General features: G+C 39.5%; 1 protein-coding gene across 6 annotated transcripts in view; it reads right to left on the reverse strand.

Moving 5' to 3' along the window:
• The window catches only part of myo9aa (myosin IXAa), a 354,781-nt gene that overhangs the window by 284,367 nt on the left and 43,739 nt on the right, over nucleotides 1-26,675 (reverse strand). For all 6 annotated transcript variants that reach the window (XM_073024759.1, XM_073024757.1, XM_073024760.1 and 3 more), the window contains exon 2: nucleotides 24,262-25,177. In XM_073024759.1, the coding sequence (XP_072880860.1) occupies nucleotides 24,262-25,104 (843 nt within the window). In that variant the 5' untranslated portion in view covers nucleotides 25,105-25,177. The remainder of the gene's footprint in view (nucleotides 1-24,261; nucleotides 25,178-26,675) is intronic.

The following is a 26,675-nucleotide window of genomic DNA, read 5'->3' on the forward strand; positions in this document are numbered from 1 at the left end:
GGTCACATTGACAACCTTCAAATTCACAGAAACAATTCAGAATATGTAGACTTCTAGAAGGTGATATTCAGCGTTCAATATTTCTATTGCCATCTTTCAAAGTTGTAGGATACCGATACTTGGATTCATGAGATTTATTAACTTCACTAGCTTCTGTAAATTTTCAATGAGTACTTATTCAACTCCTCATTCTTGCTAGATTCTTGCTTCTCTGGTATTAGAAGCAGTTTTTTTTTGAGTTTTCAGACACCAGGAATTGTTTTAATTCCTCTGATTTGCCTGCCTCTCCCTCAATATCAGCAAAGCCAAAGGTGTTGGTCACTGACTTCAGAATGCTGGGCCATGCACACGCTCCTGTCCATATCAATCGTGCTGAAGTTGAGACGATAGCTTTTCATTTTGCTGTCTACCTGCAGTGTACTTTTAACTGTAACACTATTCTGCATTATATTACCTTATTCTTGCTTAAAGGAATATGGTGTAATAGTTTGATCTGAAAAACTTCTCACTGTATCTCTGAACATGCGATGATAATAATAATCATAATAGAATACTCCCCATAAATTCTCCCAGCTCTCTGCAAGCACCCAATCTTGCCCTCGCTAGTCCCATATTTCTTAAAAACCCAAAAGTATTTACAAAGAGACAGATTTCCTCATATTTAATTATCACACATATTCAGTTAAAAGTTGGGAGCTTTAGTAATAACAAATGCAGCTATGTAAAATTTTAGACATCAGAGAACAGGTGAAGGAAATCTGTGCAGATTCTAAAGGGGGAATAAAATTAATAGGAGCTTGAACAGTCTTCTGTGAGTCTTACAAATCATGTACAAGTATCTTTAGAGCTAACAACACTCAATTAACTAAAATGCTGAGCTCACAATCCTATTTCTAAGATCATTATCCAATTATTTAAAACATATCCCGATTCTTACTGACTGATTCACAATCCTAGGCCTTGTCTACACAAATGATACTCAGCCGTTAATCTGCATTACAATTAATTCCACTTGCTTCATCAGAAAATTCTCCATTTTAGAAAAGCAACAAACTATTTCAAATAACAATGAACCAAATGAAGGTGGGAGTTTCAATTCAAAGGGAAACTAAGAGAGTCTTACATCCAGAACTTTAATCTTTCTTCTGTGTTCATTCTTTCAGGACAAACAACCAGCTCAATCTTTATTTCCCTCCAGATTAGGGAGAATGCTCCAAACTAAGAAAATTTCCAATTAAAACGCAATTGTTCACACAAGACAAATTTTATTCTCATTCCAGAAGAACTGACATCCAAGGAGAACAAAATATCCACATAAAAATAATAAACCTGGCTCAAGCACTAACTGGACAAATCCAATGCCTGGTTTGAAATTGAGCTATATAGACAAACGTCATCGCTTTAATCCCACATGTGCATGGACTGCAGCCGCAGTTCAGGATGCTTTCGTGAACTTCAACTAGCAGTTCCAGCAACAGCACTGATTTCATTTCATTCTTACAAAATCTGCCCTCCAGCTAACATACTTAACTCTCCAACAGATCAAGATATCAAACCCTCTTTCTTCCATCCAAAAAACAGTCCACTGCAGGTTTGTAGTTATACAAGCATATAAAGGATCCAATACAAGTGCTTTTAAGAAGCAGCTGCATTGGCACACAGAGAGGCAGGGCTTGTAGGATTAGTGTCAAACACAGGAAATTGGGACAAGCTGGGTGGGCACCATGGTCGATAATGAGCCTATATACATGCTGTACTGCTCTTTGACAGCTCAGTTCTCATCTCCCATCCCAATTAGACTACCAGTGTCAACACGTACAAACAAGCTGGATGAACTCAGCAGGTCGGGCAGCATCCGTGAAACGAACAGTCAACGTTTCAGGCCAAGACCCTTCGTCAGGACTGAAGGAGGAGGGGGCAGGGGCCCTATAAAGAAGGTGGGGGGAGGGTGGAAGGTGCCAGGTGAAAAACCAATCAGGAAATATCAAGGGGTGGGGGAGGGGGAAGCAGGGAGGGGATAGGCAGGAAAGGTGAAGAAGGAATGTAAGGGGAAAGCACAATGGGTAGTAGAAGGCGGCAGAATCATGAGAGGTGTAGGCAGCTGGAAGAGGAGGCAGAGTGAAAGTGGGATGGGGAAGGGAGAGGGAGGGAATTACCGGAAGTTGGAGAATTCAATGTTCACATGTTTCCACGTTACTGGTAAGCTCATTAAACAAAGCACTGATACAACATATGTCCCATCCAGAAAACTGATTGTTGCTTCCATGATCTTACTTAAAGAAACAGATTGGGTATACAAAATTAGGCGTGCAAAAGTCATTTGAACCTAACAACAAATTTAGAGCTAACTCTACCAATATAAAACGGATACAAATTAAGATCAGAATTGCTTCAGATTGTTTAAGAACATACATAAGAAATAGGAGAAGTAAGCCATCTGGCCCATCAAGCCTTCACTGCCATTTAATAAGATCATGGCAGATCTGACCATGGACTCATCTCCTCGCTACCGGCCTTTTTCCCCATTACCCTTAATTCCCCTAATATGCAAAAATCTATCCACCTGGTCTTAAATATACTTACGGAGGTAGCCTCTACTGCTTCATTGGGCACAGAATTCCACAGATTTACCACTCCTTGGGAAAAGCAGTTCCTCCTCACCTCCACCCTAAATATACTCCCCCAAACCTTGAGGCTATGTCTCTTCGTTCTAGTCTCAACTTTCCTGCCTCCAACTTTATCAATCTCTTTCATAATTTTATGCATTTCTATAAGATCTCCTCTCATTCTTCTGAATTCCAGCGAGCACAGTCCCAAACGACTCAATCTCCCCTCATAGTCTAACCCACCTCATCTTGGGATCAACCGGTGACCCTCCTCTGCACCACCTCCAAAGCCAGTATACAGTGGCATGCAAAAGTTTGAGCACCCCTAGTCAAAATTTCTGTTACTGTGAATAGTTAAGTGAATAGAAGATGAACTGATCTCCAAAAGTGATAAAGTTAAAGATGAAACATTCTTTTCAACATCTTAAGCAAGATTAGTGTATTATTTTTGTTATGTACAATTTAAGAGTGAAAAAAAGGAAAGGATCACCATGCAAAAGATTGGGCACCCCAAGAGATTTGAGCTCTCAGATAACTTTTACCAAGGTCTCAGACCTTAATTAGCTTGTTAGGGCTATGGCTTGTTCACAATCATCATTAGGAAAGGCCAGGTGATGCAAATTTCAAAGCTTTATAAATACCCTGGCTCTTCAAACCTTGTCCCAACAATCAGCAGCTGCCTAGCACTGAAAATTAAAATAAATGATGCCCACAAAGCAGGAGAAGGCTATAAGAAGATAGCAATGCGTTTTCAGGTAGCCATTTCCTCAGTCCGTAATGTAATTAAGAAATGACAGTTAACAGGAACGGTGGAGGTCAAGTTGAGGTCTGGGAGACCAAGAAAACTTTCCGAGAGAACTACTCATAGGATTGCTAGAAAGGCAAATCAAAACCCCTCGTTTGACTGCAAAAGACCCTTCAGGAAGATTTAGCAGACTCTGGGGTGGTGGTGCACTGTTCTACTGTGCAGTGACACCTGCACAAATATGACTTTCATGGAAGAGTCATCAGAAGAAAATCTTTCTTGTATCTTCACCACAAAATTCAGCATCAGGAGTTTGCAAAGGAACATCTAAACAAGCCTGATGCATTTTGGAAACAAGTCCTGTGGACTGATGAAGTTAAAATAGAACTTTTTGGCCGCAATGAGCAAAGGTGTGTTTGGAGGGAAAGGGTGCAGAATTCCATGAAAAGAACACCTCTCCAACTGTTAAGCATGGGGGTGGATAGATCATGCTTTGGGTTCATATTGTAGCCAGTGAAACGGGGAACATTTCACTGGTAGAGGGAAGAATGAATTCAATTAAATACCAGCAAATTCTAGAAGCCAACATTACACCATCTGTAAAAAAGCTGAAGATGAAAAGAGGATGCTTCTACAACAGGATAATGATACTAACCACACCTCAAAATTCACAATGGACTACCTCAAGAGGTGCAAGCTGAAGGTTTTGCCATGGCCCTTACAGTCCCCCAACCTAAACATTATCTAAAATCTGTGGATAGACCTCAAAAGAGCAGTGCATGCAAGACGGTCCAAGTATCTCACAGAACTAGAAGCCTTTTGCAAGGAAGAATGGGCAAAAATCCCCCAAACAAGAATTGAAAGACTCTTTGCTGGCTACAGTAAGCATTTACAAGCTGTGATACTTGCCAAAGAGGGTGTTACTAAGTAATGACCTTGCAGGGGGCCCAAACCTTTGCTTTGGGCCCTTTTCCCTTTTTGTTATTTTGAAACTGTAAAAGTTGGAAATAAAGAAGTAATCTTGCTTAAAATATTAAAGAAATGTGTCATCTTTAACTTTATGACCTGATTTCCAAAAGACATCTTTTTACTCGCTTAGCTATTCACAGTAACAGAAATTTTGACTGGGGTGCCCAAACTTTTGTATGCCACTGTATCCTTCCTCAAGTAAGGAGACGGAACTGCACACAGTACTCCAGATGCGGCCTCACCAATACTCCATACAGTTGCAGCATAACCTCCCTGATCTTAAATTCAATCCCTCTAGCAATGAAGGCCAACGTTCCATGTGCCTTCTTGATAGCCTGCTGCACATGCACACCAGCACATGTGGCACAGTCGCAAAAAGAAATTTACATTTACAAACAGCCTTCAACATGATGGGATGAACATCAATTTCTCCAACTTCTGATTACTTTTTCACTCCCCTTCCTTCAATTCCCCACTCTGATCTCTTCCTTCATCTCCTCACCTGCCTATCACCTCTCCCTGATGCCCACTTCCCTCCCTTTCTCCTTTCTCTTCTCTATCTGATTCCTTCTTCTCCAGCCCTTTGCCATTTCCACATATTACCCCCTTCCCACCCAGCTACCTGGCTTCACAAATCTCCTAGTTCTCCTTCCCCTCCCCCATCTTTTTATTCAGGCATCTTCCCCTTCCTTTCCAGTCCTAATGAAGGATTCCAGCACAAAATATCAAATATTTATCCATATCCACAATTCCTGTTTGACCTGCTGAGTTTCTCCAGCATTTTGTGTGTGTTGCTTTACATTTAACTATTTTTTCCACGACCCAAGACATCCAAAACTGAAGAATATTCCTTAATTTCAGATCAATATAGCCAACTTTGAATATAGGTATGGCAGGGAGAACTGGAATAGGAAATTTCTCAACATAAATGAAATGAATTACCAGATAATCTTTGTTAATTGAGAGATAACACTGGCCAAGACACAAGTCTGTGTCTTCCGTAAATGTCAATAGATCCTTTACTTCCAATATTGAGTGTATATCAGATGAACATCAAATCTGATTAAAATCAATCAGAAATAATGGATTGATGTCCTGTATTCAATTAAACATAACTTTTACTTTTTAAGAGATCTTAACTTGTTCTCCAATATTTTCCTACTTGATATAAACATTCAAAGTATTGAAACGATTGTTTAAAGATTTATCCTGAACTGTTTGCAGAGCTCTTCTGGAAATTAATCTTTAACTCATGATTACTGCAAGATATTCCTGGAGAATTAATTAGTAACCCTACTACAGAGGTAATTCAAAACAAAACTTCTCATCAAGAACAGAAGCTAAATATAGCTTTTTAAATTATATCATACAATTTCCCATGCCCCTTGCCAACAGCTTTATCTTGAAAAAGAAAGCAACTTAATTTTATACAACATACGCAACAGCAAGTTTTTCTTGAACACTTGGAGAAAATTTGATGTTTCCTCTCCATGGATGCTGAGTCCCTCCACCATTCTGTGTTGCTCTGTTATTTCTTCAAGTTCCCTGCCTCAAACCCCGCCCTACTTTGACAATGCAAGGTTGTCTCTGAGAATGCACTCCACACCTTCTCCTTCACTCCATTGTCCTACAGTGAAAAATGCATTTTCCTGATAGCATTCACATTTACTCTACACAAATACAATAAGAACTTGGGAAAATGAAAAATTAAGAACTAGCTCAAACTGACTGTAGTTTTCTATGTATAGATGTAGAAGAAACAGACATGTTTTCAATGTTAAATGGCTACAAGATAATCAAGAGATGGGCTGAAAATATTACAAACTGCACTCTGAATGATATCAGTTGACACATTACAATAGGCTCTTTAAAAAGTCTTTTTCTAAAGTTCCAAGTCTCTGCTTTTGCTCCTATTCGGTATAAGCCTATCCCACTGAAGATCAATGCAGTTGTAAGTTCTGCCATGTTTAACCATGATCACCACATTATCCACAGCAACTCACTTCATTTTATGTAGTTTGTGACTCTTCACTTTGCCCATGAAATAAATTAATGGCCAACTACCAAAATGAAAATAAACAAAATGTGATTCATTGGTGAAGTGAGCACCAGCAGTTATTGAAGACTGCAATGTGTTACATAGTCGTGTTTCTTCTCTGACAGTACAATCAAGGAAAACACTGCAGCATACAATTATTTTCTTCCCACTCGTTGTAGATAATAGCTTTAGTACAGTCCAAGTTTGAACAGACATACCCAGAGAATAGGCATAGTATATTATTCCACAGTTCAAGTAGAAGAGGGGAAATATTTATCATTACACTGCTTGAAAAGAGTTGAGAGTTACTTGTGAGCTTTAGTTTTGCTGAGATTCTGAATGGATACACGAGGCCTCTGTCATGACTGGATAATGAACAGTATGAAAATGCAACTTGAACATTTTAAAAGGACACTTCTTTGCTAAGCTTAATTTACTTCTTAAGATTTGGCTGATTGTTCTGTAGTTTAAAAAGCTGGTACTTCTGCTAAATCATTTTAGCCTTATGACACTGGAGAAACAGAACTATTCAAGTTAGACAGCATTAATTGGTAGATCGGCACTGCACAGGATTTACAACATTGATTTTTTTTATTTTGGATTCTCAACATTCATATTAATTCATGTCAGCACCACTGAAACACTGAACAAAAATAATTGAAAACAAAAATGCATTTAATAATAAATTAATTTATCAAATATTTCCATCTATATTAAAGTTTGCAAGAGCATTTAAGAATATAAAGTGAAATACCATTTGGCCACAAGTGCTGTGATTCTTGGTGCAATAGGCTGGGGTTAAATACTTGGCAGAAAAATCAGTTTTTTAAGCAAACAGCTGTGTTCCCAGAACAGGAGTTCTTCTCCAAACATTTTTTTTACTTGGAGACCTCCAGGAGATGATGCTTTTGCATCTAGTTTGTCATCCCCTACACCGCAGACTATCCAACACCATGATCAATACTACCAAGTTGGACAAAACCAACAGGCATAGGAGCACCACCAACTGCAGGTTACCTTTCAAGTCACACTCCTCTAAATTGCAAGAGTGCAGCACTGTAGTGTAGTTGTTAGCACAATGCTTTACAGTACAGGAAACCCAAGTACAATTCCCACCACTGCCTGCAACTAGTTTATATATTCTGTGACCATGTGGATTTCCTCCAGGTGCTCTGGTTTCCTCCCACAGTCCAAAGACGTACTGCTTGGTACATTTATTGGCCATTGTAAATTGTCCCATGATTAGGCTAGAATTGGGGATTACTGGGCAGTGTGGCTCCAAGGGCCCGAAGGGCCTATTCCACACTGCATCTCAATAAATAAAAAAATATATAAATAACATTAAAAACCAAATACACAGGATGTGACTCAAATCTTTTCACTTCAATATTTTCAGTATTCTAAGTGAGCGAATTCACACTTCCTTCACATTACCAGCTATTTACAGCATCAACACACACCTCAACAAAACAGATTTAAACAATTACTTCTTGTAACTACAAACATGCAGTCATGAAGTCTGCAGAAATAATAATTCATACCTCAGTAACGTGCTAAACCATGAGCCCCAGTCAAGAGAGGTATACCCTGGCTAGCAGAACAACACAAGAACATATTCCTGCTCGTATTCCTATCCAGAAGATGAGAATCTAAAGCAAGGATATAATGCTGAGGCTTTACAAGCATTGGTGGGACTGCACTTGGAGTACAATGAGCAATTTGGATGTGCTGGCATTGGAGAGGGCCCAGAGGAGGTTCACAAGAATGATCATGAGGGTTAACATACAAGAAGCATTTGATGGTCCTGGACCTGTACTCACCAGAGTTTAGAATAATGGCAGATATGGAAAGGATGTTTCCTATAGTGGGGGAGTCAAGGACCAGATGGCACAGCCTCAGAATAGACAGATCCATTTCGAACAGAGGTGAGAAGGAACTTTTTTAGCCAGATTGTGGTGAACCTGTTGAATTCATTGCCATGGACAGCTATGGAGGCCAAGTCATTGAGAATATTTAAAGCAGAGATTGACAGGTTCTTGATTAGTCATGGCATCAAAAGTTATAGGGAGAAGGCAGGAGAATGAGATTGAGGGAGATAATAGATCAGTGATCATCGAATGGCAGAGCAAATTCAATGGGCTTAATTCTGCTCACATGATTTATGGTCTTATTCCACTGTTATTCTTTATTCCTTATGCAGAGAAAAACCAACAAGAAAGGCTACTATGAGATGGGGATCAGAATCTAGGGAATAGCAAAGGAGTACCCATTTGGAGTTAAAACGATTAATTTATCCATTGTTATTATGAGGACATGCCGCACCCATTCTTGGCCCAAGATGACAATGGAGCATTCCATAAGCTTAGAATTTAGTTTATCGGTGTTCAATGACTTTGAACTTGTTTTAGGCTACATCTGCTTCAATTCAACACAAATTTCCTAATCCACTGTGCAGTCATAGAATTATAGAACAATATAGCATGGATATAGCCAGCCCAATAAGTCTATGCGACTATAGACCCAATTTCCTGCATTTGGAGAATATCCCTCTGAGCCTTAACCCTAAATACCCAAGTCCTCTTATTGCACCTACTTCAACACTTCTTCTGGCAATTCCTTCCATGTGCTCACCACCTTCTGCACAAAAAAGTTGCCCCTCAAGTCTTTCCCCCTTACCATGAATCTATGCCACCTAATCTTAGACCACCCCGCCCCCCCCCCCCCCCCCCAGCCTGGAGAAGGGCCGTTATCTTTCACAAATTGAAATAATGGCTGAATGGCCCCTGCTTCAATCTCTGATACAAATGTCAGAATTTATCTGGTATAAGACATTCTTATTCCAGAAAGAAATCCTTCCTGAAATTAACAGGAAGTGCTGGAAATATTTACCAATGCAGACAACGTGTGGAGGAAAAAACTTAATGTTTCAACTCTGTGGTCTTGCATTAGAATCAGTTTGATTCTCATAAAGGTCAATCAGAAACACCTGGATTTCTCTGTACTTGACCTATGTCTTCACTTCACCTTCTGTGGCTTTATTTCAGGTTACCTGCATTTTTCAACTTAAAATTTTGCAAAAGATTTGTAAATATTTTTCAATTACTCTGGTTAGCTGATATAAACAAAAGTGATTGATGACAGAAAAAGTACATTTCCCTTCATCACTGAGGTTACTTGGCTTTGCAATGCTGGACTCAAATGAAGATTAAAGAAAATAAGATCAAATCAGAACAAAGCCTGCCGGGGGGAGAAAATGAACTACGGGTAATTGCACTATTTTCCAATATAATCTATTCTCTCAATTGCTAAATTGCTAGCATTGGATTCACCCAGTCTCTACATTTGTTTACTTCTCAAAAGGACTTCTGTTGTGCCTTATGGTTTTACAAAAACGATCCTTTTGTGACAGTCATTTATGGTCAAGGTGTACTAAAGCCAAATGTCATACTAATAATACAATACTGACCAAGAAAATTAACTCAAGTCTGGCTTAAACAGCAAACCAAATAATGCCCGAGTTACAACTACCATGAGAAATTTCATCCTGTACTTCAAGCTTTATTAATGAACCAGTACATGGTAGAGGTAAAAAATGTGCCACATCTCCTGAAGTTGCATTGGAAAGTTCTGCAAGGACAGCAGTTGACAGAAATAAAGGAGTGGATGGGCCTCTGGGAAGAAGCTAAGAAGCAGGCTCTGTGTGCAAGTATGTATGCACAAGCAAGAACTAGAAATCAAGTTTTCAGTTTGAAAAGTACTATGATAAAAACTGGCGAATACTAAGTTACGTGGGGGGGGGGTGTAAACAGTCTGAAATACCTTAAAGGAGCACAGAAAAATTGCTGAAGAGGCAAGTTTAGAATGGTTCTGAAAGCAGCTAGATTCCTGTTAATTGGGTCATCAGTAAATCGGGGAGTCATTTATTCAGGACAACTCTTAAAAAACAAAAAGTAATCAAGTAAATAGCCTGGTTCCCTCCATTTATTTGGAACACTACACTATCTAACTGGGAGAGGAGACTTGCTTACACAGTTTCTAACTAGTGTTAGTCACATGAAATTATGTGGCCATTAGACACTACATCATGCTAAAAGCGAACAATTTTTAAACAGTGTCAGTTGTGTGTGTTTGCATTCAAAAACAGTGATTTTTGTCACTGATAGTTGGTGATAAATAAGCACGTTTGCAATTCAGAACTATTTGGCTCACTGCAGTTTCAAGTATTCAAGGCTTAGAGATGCCAGAAATAGCTGGGAGTGAAGATGAAACAATTTCACTACTTCAGGTTGGGAACTATGAAGAATGTGAAAGTATTCACAGTCATCTGGAATGTTATAACGAAAATGAAGACTTGGAGGATGCAATCATCAAAAGCATTGCATGAAAGCAATTCATTATCTGCATTAGGTGTCTGTGCTGATTTTGTTCATTTACAATTAATCAAAAGAACACTGAATGAATTCTGTCAATAATTATTAGGAACCAAGAGAGTTTTATAGTGCTATAGAATAGTAGTATTGGTAGTTTCTAATTTGCTCTGTATTTCATTTAAATATATAATTTGTTACTCAGTTAAATAGTAGTTTGTCTCTTTATACTTTAACTATTTTCATAATACTTTGGCTAATTGAGGCAGCCGCTTAATTGGACCAAAATGTACTGGTCCTGAATTTGAATTTGATGCTAAGCCCAGAAACTGGAAATATGTCAAGTCAGAGGAGAAGTCAATCCTCCAGCTTGCATTTAAGTTTGTTGCATCAGTGCTTTGAAATCAAAAGCAGATTTGGTGTTGTGGGAATGGGGGTGGGGGGAAGAATGGGGAGAGAAAATTAATCTAATTGGCAACTAAAAGTTCAAAGTCATCCGGTAGACAGAGAGAACAACCATCTAATCAGTTTTGCTTCCCCATGTAAAGGAGACCTTTTGTGAACCAAATCAAACTGAAATGAAAAGTATAATGTTGGCTTAGCTGAAAACAGAGTCATAGAGCACTATAGCTTTTATGCCCACTTAGTCTGCACTGACCTAATCTTTTGCATAGTCCCATTTACCTGCACCTGGACCATATCCTTCAAAATCCCTCATCCAAGTTTCTCTTAAATGTTGAAATCTAACCCCACCCCCAGCCACCACTTCCGCTGGCAGTCATTCCACTCACCACCCTGAATGAAGCTTCCCCCTTGATTCCTCTCAAACATTTCACTAGACTTATGACCTCAAATTCCAGTCTCACCCAACTTGAAGGCAGGGCCTGTATATATTAACCTTATCTATCTCCCTCAATTTTGTATACCTCTATATTATTTCCCCTCATTCTTCTGAGTTCCAGGGAATAAACTACTAACCTCAATGTTTCCCTATCACTCAAGTGTCACAACAGGTTTGTAATTTTTTTATTTATTTACTTTATTTATTTTTATTTAGAGACAGTACATTCCAGCCCTTTGAGCTATGCCACCAGCAACCCCACAACCTCGACTAACCTAACCACGGAAGAACTTAGTGACCAAATTAATTTAGTAGTACATCTTTGTACAGTGGGAGGAAACCAAAGCACCCATGGAAAACCCACACATTCCACTGAGAGGACAGACAGAGACTCACCACAGAACGGTGCTGAAATTAAACACTAAACTCTGGAATGCCCAAGCAGTAACACATCATGCTAACCACTACAATTCTGTGGGACCCACCGATGCTACATGACCCACCGAGATTTTTAAAGGTTTTTTTTTGGAGATACACCAATGGTAACAACCCCTTCCAGCCTAGCGAACACGTATCGCCCAATAAACCCATGTGACCAATTAACCTACCAACCCTACATCTTTGGGATGAGGGAGGAAATCCACGTGTTCACAGGGAGAACATACGAACTTCTTACAGGCAGCGGCGGGACCCTTTGTCACACTAACTACTACATCATTATGATGCCAAATTGTATTAAAAAACTCAAAAAGATCTTCTGCCATTTTTTCCAATTCTGGATTTCATTTATTACATTTAGTTCATTTAGAAAATGAATATTTCTGCATTTTGTTTCATTTGCAGTATAAAGTTGTCCTTGTGGATTTTCGTCTGAATTAAAATAAGGAGCGCATACAAACTTGTTTTACTGATACTTGATCAGAAGTAGTTCAGGCTGTCATTAAAAACAAATTAAGATGATATTCATATTCCTGTTCACAGTATCATTCAAAGTTACTGGTATAAATGCCATTAATACCAGTTTGTTAGAATGAGGGGTGAATTACCAGGACAATTAACAAGACTGCCATATCCTGGTAGCTGGGCACTAATACTCACTACAAAGTTCAAGTCAAAGCTTCAAGTAAGATCATGTAAATATTGCATCATTATTTATAGAAATCAGGCAGGTAGGGCTCGTCAGCCTTGGATGGCAGCCCTCCTAGAAGGAAAACTCTGATTTTAAACCTCTGCTGCCTTACAGCCATACCCACCCATGGGAAAAGCTTCGGGATTAAACCTCGAGGAAGAAATCTGGAGCTGGGGTCCCTAAGGCAGGACACTGGTGCCAAGCTGTATTGACACTTGCCCTTCCCTTGGACTACATCAGTGATGTGGAGGGGGGGAAGCCACTCCACATCATCCACATGGGCAACAGCCGGTTCTTCAAATCTTCCCGCACAAGCTTGCGCCCTGGAGAGGACAAAGTCCAAGTCACAAACCCATGATCCCCTGGGATCAACAGCTGCTCCTACCATTCATAGAAAAACACTCACCTCAGAGACACATGAAAATAAACCACAGATGAGAAAGTAAAATTGAATCAATAGTTCAGTTCCAATTATTTAAGAATGCAGAGTATTACCTCGAAATAATATCAGAAACACCAAAGTGGCAATTTAAGGTTCTTGAATATTGCAAATATGTATAAACCTCCAATCACAATCAAATAAGTGAACACTGCACACCAAAAACAACACTGGCTTTGTTCCCATCTATGCAACAAGTATAAACTTAACCAGCAATAGGTTGACCTTCAGAGCTGGTAGGCTAACCAAATACTCTCCAAATCTGCACTTGAATTCTTCAATAACCACATTAATCAGTAACAGGCTGATAGCAAACATGTTTACTCAAACAATTATCCCCAATGCACAGCACTTCAACAGTTATTATAAACCAGCCAGTTTGAAATTAACTACCGTGTTGAAAATTATTGACATCAAGTTTTTAGCCTACAGCATGTGAAACAAGAAATCAATCTGTGTTGAAATTTAATCCCCTCAAATTTTTAGCAAACAGTACTAAGATAACACTCCAACTCAGTTTAAAGGGGGACAAACATCTGCCTCCCCTGTAACCTTCCTTCTTAAATGAACACTTTCAAGCCAATGAAATTATTCAGATTTGTCACAAATGTTGATGGCACTATAACAATTCAGCAATAATTTCAGTTCACAAGCAAAAAGATCCAGAAACACATTTTAAAATACCAGTTTAGCTAAGCACAGTAACACCTTTGCCTCCAGATCTCATCTCAGATCCTGTCCTCAAAATCTTTTCCAGGAATCTTCCGACAACTAGGAGCAGAATTAGACCATTTAACCTATTGAGGTCTCTGACCTTCTTCTTGAGAAATATGAATTTAAGACCTTGCTCATCTCCTGTGGCTCTACACATAGTGATCCTTATTGGGCCCTATACTTTCCCTGGCTACCAGTTTTGCTCTTAATATTCTAACAGAATATTTTGAGATTCCCCTTTGCCTTATCAGTCAATCCAAGCTTGATCCCAGCTATATTTACCTAACAAACATTTTTTTTCCTCCCTGATGAGTACTCAATTTTTCTTGTTAACCTGGGTTTGCTAATACTGCCGGCTTTGTCCTTCACAATAAGAATAAGCGAGGTCTGAACTCTCCCCATCTCATACTTAAAAGCCTCCCAACTTGCTAGACATCCATTTAGCTACAAACAACCTATCCTAACCTTACAATCAACCACACTAATTTAGGACTAACTTTTGACTTAATCCTATCCTTTCCCCCAGTTACTTTAACACCAAAAGAATTGTGGTCACTGGTTGCAAACAGCTCCCACACTGACACTTCAAGTCACTTGCCCTGTCTCACATCCAAATAGGAAGCCCAGTTTTCACCACCCTCCAGAGAACAACTTGCCCCTCAACACATACAAACAAGCTGGAGGAACTCAGCAGGTCGGGCAGCATCTGTGGAAATGAGCAGTCCTGACAAAGGGTCATGGCCCGAAACGTTGACTGCTCATTTCCACAGATGCTGCCCAACCTGCTGAGTTCCTCCAGCTTGTTTGTACATGTTGATTTGACTACAGCATCTGCAATATACGTTGTGATAACTTGCCCCTCATGTCCCCTTGAAGTTTTTCTCCTCTCACCTTTAACTTATGCCTCTAGCTTAAGACATGGCTTTAGATTATTGCAATCAACTTACATAATATTCTACTCCACTTGCAGCTCCTCATACGATTAAGCTCATAACGGCACACTGCAAGACTCAAACATAATTCAAGCGTGGGCTAAAAGCACAAATACCCACCAGGCCAGATTTACCACTTCCAATATAGACTAAACCTACCCTTGACTTTCAACAACATTCTTATTAATAAACACTCCAACTTCCAGGTGACGACTAACCAGAAACCCGAGTGGCCTAGCCATGATTCTTGTGGCCACAAGAGGAGGTGCTGCAGCAAATGACTAACCAACTGTACCAACGCCTCTTCAGAATTTACAAGATCAGGGGGAATGAATAAACACAGCAACAAACTGTAAATAAGGATAAAGCGGACATATAGTACTGAGCAGGTCTTAGGGGCGCGCACGTGCACGCACACACGCACACAGACTCCCTCGCTATATGTGCCTAAGAATTTTGCACAAAACTGTATGCTGTGCATGATTTCATCATCTTGAACCACCTACAAAAAGCAGCTCAAAAACTAGCCAAGTCTACTTTAATAGTACTTGCTGAAGACACAACGTCTTAGAAACATAGAAAACCTACAGCACAATACAGGCCCTTTGGCTCACAAAGTTCTGCCAAACATGACCCTACCTTAGAAATTACTAGGCTTATCTGCAGCCCTCTGTTTTACTAAGCTCCATGTACCTATCTAAAAGTCTCTTATCATATCCACCTCCACCACCGTTGCTAGCGGCCCATTCCACACACTCACCACTCTGAGTAAAAAACTTACCCCGACATCTCCTCTGTACCTACTCCCCAGCACCTTAAATCTGTATCCTCTTGTGACAACCATTTCAGCCCTGGGAAAAAGCCTCTGACTATCCACACGATCAATGCCTCTCATCATCTTATACATCTCTATCAGGTCACCTCTCATCCTCCGTCACTCCAAGGAGAAAAGGATGAGTTCACTCAACCTGTTCTCATAAGGCATGCTCTCTAATCCAGACAACATCCTTATAAATCTCCACTGCACACTTTCCATGGCTTCCATGTCCTTCCTGTAGTGAGGCAACCAGAACTGAGTGCAGTACTCCAAGTGGGGTCTGGCCAGAAATCTATAGAGCTGCAACATTACCTCTCGGCTCCCAAATTCAATTCCATGACTGATGAAGGACAATACACCGTACGCCTTCTTAACCACAGAATCAATCTGAGCAGCTGCTTTGAGTGTCCTATGGACTCGGACCAAGATTCCTCTGATCATCCACACTGCCAAGAGTCTTACCATTAATACTATATTCTTCCATCATATTTGATCTACCAAAATGAACCACCTCACACTTACTTGGGTTGAACTCCATCTGCACTTCTCAGCCCAGTTTTGCATCCTATCAATGTTCCACTGTAACTCTGACAGTTCTCCACACTATCCACAACACCCCCAACCTTTGTGTCATCAGCAAATTTACTAACCCATCCCTCCACCTCCTCATCCAGATCATTAAAAAAAAAAAATCACAAAGAGTAGGGGTCCCAGAACAGATCCCTGAGGTACACCACTGGTCACCGAAGTCCATGCAGAATATGACCCATCTACAACCACTCTTTGCCTTCTGTGGGCAAGCCAGTTCTGGATCCACAAAGCAATGTCCTCTTGGATCCCATGCCTCCTTACTTTCTCAAAAAGCCTTGCATGGGGTATCTTATCAAACGTCTTGCTGAAATCCATATACACTACATCTACTGCCCTTCCTTCATCAATGTGTTTGGTCACATCCTCAAAAAATTCAATCAGGCTTGTAAGGCACGACCTGCCCTTTACAAAGCCATGCTGACTATTCCTAATCATATTATACCTCTCCAAATGTTCATAAATCCTGCCTCTCAGGATTTTCTCCATCAACTTACCAACCACTGAAGTAAGACTCACTGGTCTATAATTTCCTGGGCTATCTCTACTCCCTTTCTTGAATAAAGGAACAACATTCACAACCCTCCAATCCTCCGGAACCTCTCCCGTCCACATTGATGATGCAAAGATAATCACCAGTTTCTCTCCACCAAGGTGAGAAACATCATGAAGGATCCCATCCACCCAGCTCACAGAAGACTGTTTGCCTCATCCAAGCAGGGAGGAAACTACATAGCATCCACATCAAGACTAGACTCAAAAACAACCACTTTCCCCAAGCAACAAGGCTGACCAACAGCTCCACTCACTAACTCCACCATTATTTCCTGTCTATCACCTTATGTGCAGCCAAGTGTCGCATGATGGACAAACAATTAGTGTATATAAGCAATCTTATGTATTTATAGTTGTGTTTTTATTATTGTATTCTTACTCTTGTGTTGTTTTTTTGTTCTGCATTACATCAGGAGTAACAATTATCTCATTCTCCTTTACAAGAAATGACATTAAACGATCTTGAAAGAGAGTCAGGGACACATCAAAAAAACCATCACACTATCAAAGATCACTTTAGTCTTTGTCAAATTCTCAGAACTCCCTGACCAATAGTACTATGTAAATACCTTCACATAACAGGAAAGACAATTCCACTGGAAAGAATAGAGAGGGAATGCTGCCAGGGCTGGAAAATTTGGAGATAATCAATTTGCTTTCTTTTCAGAGAAGAATGATGGGAGACCTAGCAGGCACACAAAATTAAACTGGAAGAGCCTACTCCCTTGATTATTTGAAAATCCTGATGATTCAGCACTGGGTCACACATAAGCCTGAAAGTGATCTGGGGTGAGAGTGCAAGGAATTTGTAACCGAGATCTTGTTTTGGGGACGGGGGGGTTCAGAACATCAGGTAAGGTGTCATGACATCAATCTTTCCCTCAATAGCAGCAAAACAAAGAGATGGTCACTGCCTTCATGGGTGGGGTGGTGGTGCTCATGCTCATGTCTACATTAACAGTCACTGCCTTCATTGGGGGGTGCTCATGCACATGTCTACATCAATGGTATTGGGGATTTAGATCTTCAAGTTCCCAGGTTTGAACATCACAAAATCCTGCTCTGGTCCAAAAACAAGATGCATACATCAGGATGTTATTTATTGATAATAGCTTGGCATTTAACACCATCAACACCTCAAAACTAATCCAAGACCTGGGTTTCAATACTCCCTTGTTATAACTGGATCCTGGAATCCCTCACTTGTCGACCCTAGTCAGTTCAGATAGGTAAAAACATCTCCTCCACAATCTCCATTTCCACAGGAGCATCACAGGGATGTATTCTTAGCCCTCTGCTCTTCTTGCTTTACACCCATGACTGTGTGGTCTAAGTACAGCTCCAACACCATGTACTGGACCATATCAAAGGTGGTGATGAATCAGCATGGAGGAGAGAGATTGAAAACTTGGCTGAGTGGTGTAATAACAACAACCTCTCACTTGGGACAAGGAAAGCAGAAGTCCATGAGCCAGTAATCATTGGATGATCAGAGGTGGAGAGGATCAGTAACTTTAAATTCCTGGGTGTCCATATCTCAGAGGACCTATCACGTAAATATAATTGTGAAGAAAGCACAGCAACGCCTCTACTTTCTCAGGAATCTGTGGAGATTCAGCATGTCATCGAAAACTTTGGCAAATTTAGACAGGTGTATGGTGGAAAGTGTTCTGACTAACTTCATTACAATCTGCTATGAGAACACCAATACCTTTGAGCAGAAAATCCAACAAGAGTGGATTCAGCTCAGTACATCACAGGTAAAACCCTTCCAACCATTGAGCACATCTACAGTTACAAGACAAAGTTTGTGAACCCTTTGCAATCACCTAGTTTTCGGCATTACTCACTCATAAAATGTGGTCTGATCTTCATCCAAGTCACAATAATATACAAACACAATCTTCTTAAACTAAAAACACTCAAACAATTATACTTTCCATTACTTTATTGAACACATTGAATAATTATTCACAGTCCAGGTGGGAAAAGGTATGTGAACCCTTGTATTTAATAACTGGTAGAAAATCCTTTAGCAGTAATAACCTCCACCAAACATTTCCTGTAGCTGCTGATCAAACTTGCACAACGGCAAGGAAGAATTTTAGACCACTGCTCCATACAAAACTGTTTCAGTTCATCAATATTTCTTGGATACCTTGCATGAACAGACCTCCTCAGGTCATGCCACAGCATCTCAATTGGGTTAAGGTCTGGGTCATACATAGTCCTGAAAGTGATCTTAAACCAGCTATTCCAAAACATGAATTTTCTTCTTTTTAAACCATTCTGTTGTTGGTTTACTCTTGTTTTGGATCATTGTCTTGTTGCATCATCCAACTTCTATTAAGCTTTTGGTGATGATCACTACCCTGACATTCTCCTGTAGAATGTCTTGATAGATTGGAATTAATTGCTTCCTCTACGATTGCAAGTTCTCCAGGTCTTGAGGCAGCAAAGCAGCCTCAAACCATGATGCTCCTTCCACTATGCTTTACAATTGGGATGAGGTTTTGGTGTTGTGTCCAGTGCCCTTTTTCCTCAAAACATAGCAGTGTGAATTTCTGCCAAAAAGTACTGTAGAACATCCAGGTGGTCTTTTGCAAGCTTAACAGTGCAGCATTTTTTTTTTTGGAGAGCAGTGGATTTCTCCATGGTGTCCTTCCATGAACACCATTCTTGTTCGGTATTTTTCTTATCATGGACTCATGAACAGAGAATTTAGCAAGTTCTAGAGATTTCTGCAGGTCTTTTGCTGTTACCCTTTGGTTCTCTTTCACCTCCTGCATTGCACATTGTGCCCTTGGTTTGATCATCTCCTCCTCAGGAGAGTAGCAACAGAACATAATGTCCTCCATTTGTAGACAATTTCTCTTACTGTGGACTGATGAATACTCAGGTCTTTAGAAACACTCTTCTAGCTTTTATCGCTTCATGCATCTCTACAATTCTTCTACGGTCCTCTGAAATTCGTTTTGATCAAAGATCTTTCTTGAGAAGAGCAGGCTCTGTCAGTGACCTGACAACGTCTTTTTTATAGGTCAAGGCATCACTACAACCCACACCTCCAATCTCATCTCATTGACTAGAACACCTGACTCTAAATAGCTTTTGTAGAAGGCATTACCCCAGAGGTTCACATACTTTTTTTGAACCGACTATGATTGCTTAAATGAGTACTCAGTATGAACGTGAAGTACAATTGTTTGTGTTTTATTAGTTTAGGTAGATTGTTTGTGACTTAGATGAAGATCAGTCCACATTTTATGAATAAGTAATCAAAAAACAGGTAATTGCAAATGGTTCACAAACTTTTTTTGCAACTGTACATGAAACGTTGCAGTAAAAAAAGGAGTATCCATTATTAAAGATACTCACCACCCAGGAAATGCTCTTTTCTGCTGCTGCCTTCAGGTAGAAGGTACAGGTGCTTTGGTATTCAAACCACCAGGTTCAAGAACAGTTACTACCCCTCAACTATCAGGCTCCTGTACAAAAGGGGATAACTACTCATATAAGAGCTCTTATCTTGTTATTTCATGCACATTATTTATTGCTATTTATTATCTGCATTTGCACAGATTATTTAGTTTTCATTTCTTGATCTTTACAGTTTACAGATCCTGTTTACAGTTACTGTTCTATAGATTTGCTCGGTATACCCGCAGAAAAAGAATCTCAGGGTTGCATGTGGTGACATGTACGTACTGATAATACATTTTACTTTGAACAACATTGATGACACAGCTAAGAAAGCTCACCAATGCCTCCTACTTGCTCAGGAAGCTACAGAAATTTGGCATGTCCCCTTCAACCCCAGCCAATTTTAGTCAATACAAAAGTATTCGATCTAGATGTAAAACAGCTTGGTATGGCAACTCTTCTGCACATGACCAAATTAAACTGCAGAGAGTTGTGGACATTACTCAGCACATCACAGAAAATAGTCCCTAGATTCTGTCTATGCTTCTCACTGCTTCATTAAAGGAGCCAGCATAATCAAATACCCCACCAACCACAGACATTCTCCCTTCCTCTGTAGCTGATTTCACTTTAGTCTGCATTATCATTGTTTTACCTTGTTCTATCTCAATGCACTCAATGATTTGATCAGTTTCCAAGACATGCTTCTCAATATAGCTTGTGACAATAATAAGCCAATTCCAATTTATTTGATTAGACCAAATAATCCATTAACTATTAACAAAATCATAGTTCTCAGATTCACTTTTTGATAAAGTAACAGAAACTACATTCCCAAACATGCACGTCAGTTCCTGGCTTCAAGAATTAAACTGCCCTGCAGACCCAATGTTCCAAGTGATCAAGCCTCTTCAGAAACCATAGAAACAACAAAATGAGCATATGTGGAATAAAATTATACATATGGTAGAGGTGCTAAATTATTTGTGTCACTTGCAAACAGATAAATCTGTACACAGATTTTAACAAGTCCAACAACAATACACCAGTGCAAATTCCCATAGAACACCCTTCAAAAAGTTGAACACTCCCGATGTCAAGCACCAATTGTGTACCTAGCTGGGTACTAAAAATCTGTGCTGATCAGCATCTCCTGCCTTCAGGAATTAAATTGGCCTGAAGATTCAATGACTGGAGGACATCAACATTTAATACAGCAATCAGAGATTCTGATCAGCTTCAAAAGAGCATCAAACATATCATATCACCCCAAGAAAAGGGTGAAGTGCCTCAACGCTAGACCCCAGTAGCACTCACACCTACTGTAATGAAGTGTTTTGAAAGGATTTGGCTCAAATTAATCATGCCTAAGCAATGACCAGGACCTTCTGCAATTTGCCTATCATAAAACCCTGGACTTCAGCAATACAAATACCAGGCCGTTGTTTATCGGTCAGCTTTCAACACTAATATTCCCTCACTGCTAATAACCAAGCTTCAAAGCCTGAGCTGTTGAACCTGCCTTCGCAACTGGATCCTCAATTTTTATCAGGATACCACAGTCAATGCAGATCAGTTATAACACTCGTTTGTCAGCGAGGGAAAGGTACATCTCAAGGATGTGTGCTTAGCCAATGCTCTATTCTCCACAATCAGGACTACAGTATGTTACTAGACACAGCTCAAACAACATATTTAAATCTGACAAGATTTAAAAGGTTTAAAGGTTTATTGTTTTAAAAGAAAGTATGAAGTTGTCACAAGGAAGTGTAGAGGAGTGAGATAGACCAGCTAGTTGAGTGGTGTCACAACAATCATCACTTCATACTTTCTTTTAAAACAATATTTTATTGAATTTTACATATATTTCACATATATAAACAATAATTAAACTAAATAGTGAAACATGTCCTCATGTTTTTCACAATCAAAGGAAAATATATCATATTTCACATAGTTTACATATTTAATAAAGAAATAAAATAAAAACACATCAGAAAAAACCATAGAAGCACTCAACAACACACAGCTATATCAAAATGACTGCACCTTGATGTCCAAGAAACTCCAATAAAGGTTTCCACTCATTTTCAAATTCTCCTGACCTTCCCCTGGTTATGCAAGTCAGTCTCTCCAATATAATACAAGATGCCATCTCCTTCACCCATACATGTATCGAAGGTATATCCATTTTTCTCCAAGATAAAGTTATCACCCACCTGGCCTGTAGGAGTCCAAAGTCAACTAAAGTTAACTGGTTTGGACTAACAGTAAAGTTCTTTGGATATATACCTAGCACACACATTTTTGCTTGGTGAGGCACCTTTACTCCAACAATCTCATATTGTCTGAACGATTGTTTTCCAGTATTTTTTTAAATTTAGGACAGCCCCATACACAGTGAAACAAAGTACCCTTTTCATCTTAACCGTTTAACACAAGTGTCCAGGATGTCAGGGCTCCAACGGTTCAGTTTGACCAGGGTAATGTAAGTTCTCATTAACCATTTATATTGTAATAGCTTTATTCTCATATTAATTGATTGTTTTTGGGCTTTTAAGCATGCAGTTTCCTACTCAGTTTCTTGTATGTCCTCTTGAACATCCAGTCTCCATGCCTCCAGCCTGGCAGTGGTGGACTCCTTATCATATGACATCAAAGTTGTATAGAATAAAGAAATCTGACTCCTCCCCTTTAGGTTTAGAAATGTAAGATTTTCAAGATGTGATAGTGGTGGTTCAGATATTAAATGCTTATATTTTGATAATATGAAATGTCTCATTGCAAATATTTTAAAAAGTGTTCTTAAGAATATGGTACGTCTGACACAATTGACCAAATGTAATCAGAATACCATTCATATAAAGGTCCTCTATTTTCTGTACTCCTTTGTCTGCCCAGATCTGAAACCACCATCTGCTCTTCCTGCCCTGAAGTATGTATTGCCCCATACTGGGGAGAAGCGAGAGATGGGAGGAGTATCTTTAATATGCTGATGTGCTTTACAGCAGATGTCAATAGTATTTTTGAGGAAAGGGTTCTCGGTTGTTCTTTTCAGATTTCTTGGGTCTGTGGATTATAGACAGAGCTTTAATGGGAGGTTTGGTACTGATGCCTGTTCAATATTCACCCAGGCTGGAAGGCCCTCCATTGAGAAATAAAACATTGCAGAACATAACTGAGCAGAGCCATACCATTTCAGGTTGGGGAGCCATAGCCCTCCCCTTTCATAAGGCAGGTATACCGACCTAAGTTTCAGTCTAGATTTATTATTATTCCAAATGAATTTACTGAAAATACTATTAACCTTATCAAAAAATGATTTTGGTAGTGGGAGAAGAAGTGGTTGAAAAAGGTATAGAAATTTTGGTATTATATTCATTTTGATCATGTTTATACGGCCAATCATTGATACGGGCATTGTTATCCATCGATCCAACGTCTCCTTCACTTCATCCACTAGTGGGTCATACTTTGTTGGGACGATCGTTTTAATTTCAGGGGTAATTTTGACACCAAGGTAGATAAATCCTTACCACCTTATATTTAACATCAGCAAGAGCAAGGAACTGATTATGGGCTGGAGGAAGGGGAGTCAGAAAAACGCACACTCTACTTCATTAGGAATTTGAAATTTGGTATGTCACCGAGGACTCCAGCAAATTTCTGCAGATGTACCTTGGAGCTGAACATTTTTCAAAATCCTCAAAATAGTATGATTTATAGACCAGGTGTTAGATTTTCAAATCAAGATATGCTGTGTGGGATCTGGTAAAATTCAAAAATAATTATTACAGAACTCTATTTACTATTCACATGATAAAAGGCAGGACTGAAACTCAAAAAGTACTTTCTGAAGAGCAACACATTAAATTGACGACTGAGGTACCTGTGTACACGATGATGCACAGTATTTGGATTCATTAGTGCACTTATAAGTGAAAGATTTAGTATGACTGGTATGCTATGTGTTACAAACAGAAAAATTTGCTTCCAGTGTAAAATTGGATTAGAACAAAATTAAAGCATAAATCTGTTGACTTATAATTATGAGTTTCTTTCCATTCCCTCAAGAGGAAATCGCGAGATGTATCTTACCTCCAGCACGGGTCCAGCTCCAAGAATAATCTGTTCTACTCCACTGGCAAATCCTTTCTGGCTCAAAGCAGTAAGATGATGGATCAGGAAGTTCGTACTTTGGGTCTTTCCTGAGCCACTCTCACCCGAAATAACAATACACTGGTCCTTCTTGCGTTGTAACATGGCATGGTATGCCACATCAGCAATGGCATATACATGAGGCTCCAGTTTACCCAGTTGGTGATTATCATACATTTTTACATATTTGGGGTTGTAAAGAGGAAGAAATTTAAAAGGATTTATGGCAATTAAAATCGTTCCCACATAGGTGTAGATTTGCTCTTGTTTATACCTACTACGTAGGTTATCCAGAAGTGTGTTTTCATTCAAGTCTGGTAGATTGCACAGATCATTGTAGTCTTTCTGCTGGGGTTGAGGCAAAAAACCTCGCTCCATCATCCTCCGCCGTTCCTCCGTTACCCTCAACCATGACTGCAGATTGCTATAATGAATAGAACCATCAAGGTTTTTTTCTCGAAGCAGGAAGCGATAGTCCTCGCTGCTGAAACGATTTTCTAGGGCACTGCGTGGCCAAAGCATCATGCGCTGCACAGGACAGTCGGTTGGATTGAGTATCCACTCTTCCCCACCAAACTCCTTCACTTCCGCCAGGACATAGCATTTTGTCTTCTCTAGTTGTAATTTGTAAATCAGTATTTCAATAACCTCTGCTGCACTGGTGCTTTTCCTTGCAGCAACAGGGCAATAAATGGTGCCTTCTGCTATACTCCCAGGGTAAATCCGCAAAGTAAACTCATTGTCTTCACAGCGTCGTCTTCCACCAATGTCATGCACATTCATATTGGATCAGTTGTGCCATCAGCAACGATAGCACATACAAACACTGGGCCAGTCCTGCTTCATGATATCAGACCTAAAAATGCAACAGAAGCAGAAATTACATTTTCAGAGGTACAAAACAATGCAAAACTTTGTACCACAACAATCTAATGACCTGAAAACATTAAAATATTATCTTGTCAGATTAATATGTACATTTCCAAATCAAAATGAAGTGACAACAATTAATCTGTGGAAGTCTATAGGGGTCTTCAAAACAAGAGACTAGGAACTTTGATGAGCTATCTTTAGATTAGCACAACATGATAAGAGCACAAAGCACTGAGCTCAGAATTAATTTCTGGTACCATCTGTAAGGAGTTTGTACATGTGGACATGTGTGTGTCCTCTGAACACTCGTTTCCTCTCAGTTTAAAGACATGCCAGTTAGTAGGTTAATTGGTCATTATAAATTGTCCTGTGATTAGTCTAGTGTTAAACCAGTGGGATGCTGGGTGGTGTGGCTTGTTGTGTTTGAAGAGCCAGTTGTGTGCTCTATAATAAAACATGCCTTCAGAAAGAATGAGCAGCTCAGTAAATACAATATTTACTCTTCTTTTGATGTCAGCATACCCCAGACTCATCAGATTACCCATTATCTTTTTTTAAATTATTATACAAATTTACTCATCAACATCCCTAAACTTCAGGATAGTCTAATGTAGACATAAACTTGTTGACCATGATGGTGCTGTCCCAATTTGCTGGTGATCCTGGTGAAAGTTGTCAATGGAGCCATAGCACTTCATCTCAGATGGTGCACAAGGCAATGGAACTATTGTTGAATTCATTAGTGAAATCATAGAATTTCATATTAATATTGATCATATTTTCCAGGTGTGTCTATAGCTATGGCAATCATACTGAGTTGGATAAATTAATGATCTACAATGCTTTCTGGGACATTTGTGATAGGGATTCAACAATGAAATGCTGTGAAAACTCTGGACAAATGTTGTGATTTCTCTTGCTTCAGTCATTTCCTATTAGTGCAAAGTCAAATATTACTTGCTTTTTACCAGTCCAGGCTGAAGGTTGACCAGATTTGCTGCACACCCTCAAAAACAACCTCATGATTTCAGATTATGAGCCATCAGTAAATATCTCCTTTCTGACCTCACGATAGGATGACCGATAGGATGGGTAACAGCTTCTTCCACCAGGCCATATGACAACTGACCTCCCTGCCACCATCCAAGTATCATCATGTATGAAGCGCCAGCAATGTTATACGCTTTTCTCTTTAATGTCTATTGTAAATGCATCTGATAATTTGTTAAATTACCAGTGGTAATATTACTTTATGGGTTACATATGTTAGGTATATGTAGTGTGTTGTGCACCATGGTCCAGAGGAACATTGTTTCGCTTAGCAGTGTACACGGTTCAATGACAATAAACTGACTTGAACTTGATATGGAGTACTTGCACTTGTTTGGACCTAGCACTCTCAACTTGGATCTGACAGCATTGATACCTATTGGCTACCATTATTTTTTTTATTTCCATACAACTGAGAAATTCCTTTCTTT

This window comes from Hemitrygon akajei, chromosome 21 (genome assembly GCF_048418815.1).
Source record: "Hemitrygon akajei chromosome 21, sHemAka1.3, whole genome shotgun sequence".
In the NCBI taxonomy this organism is placed as follows: Eukaryota; Metazoa; Chordata; class Chondrichthyes; order Myliobatiformes; family Dasyatidae; genus Hemitrygon; species Hemitrygon akajei.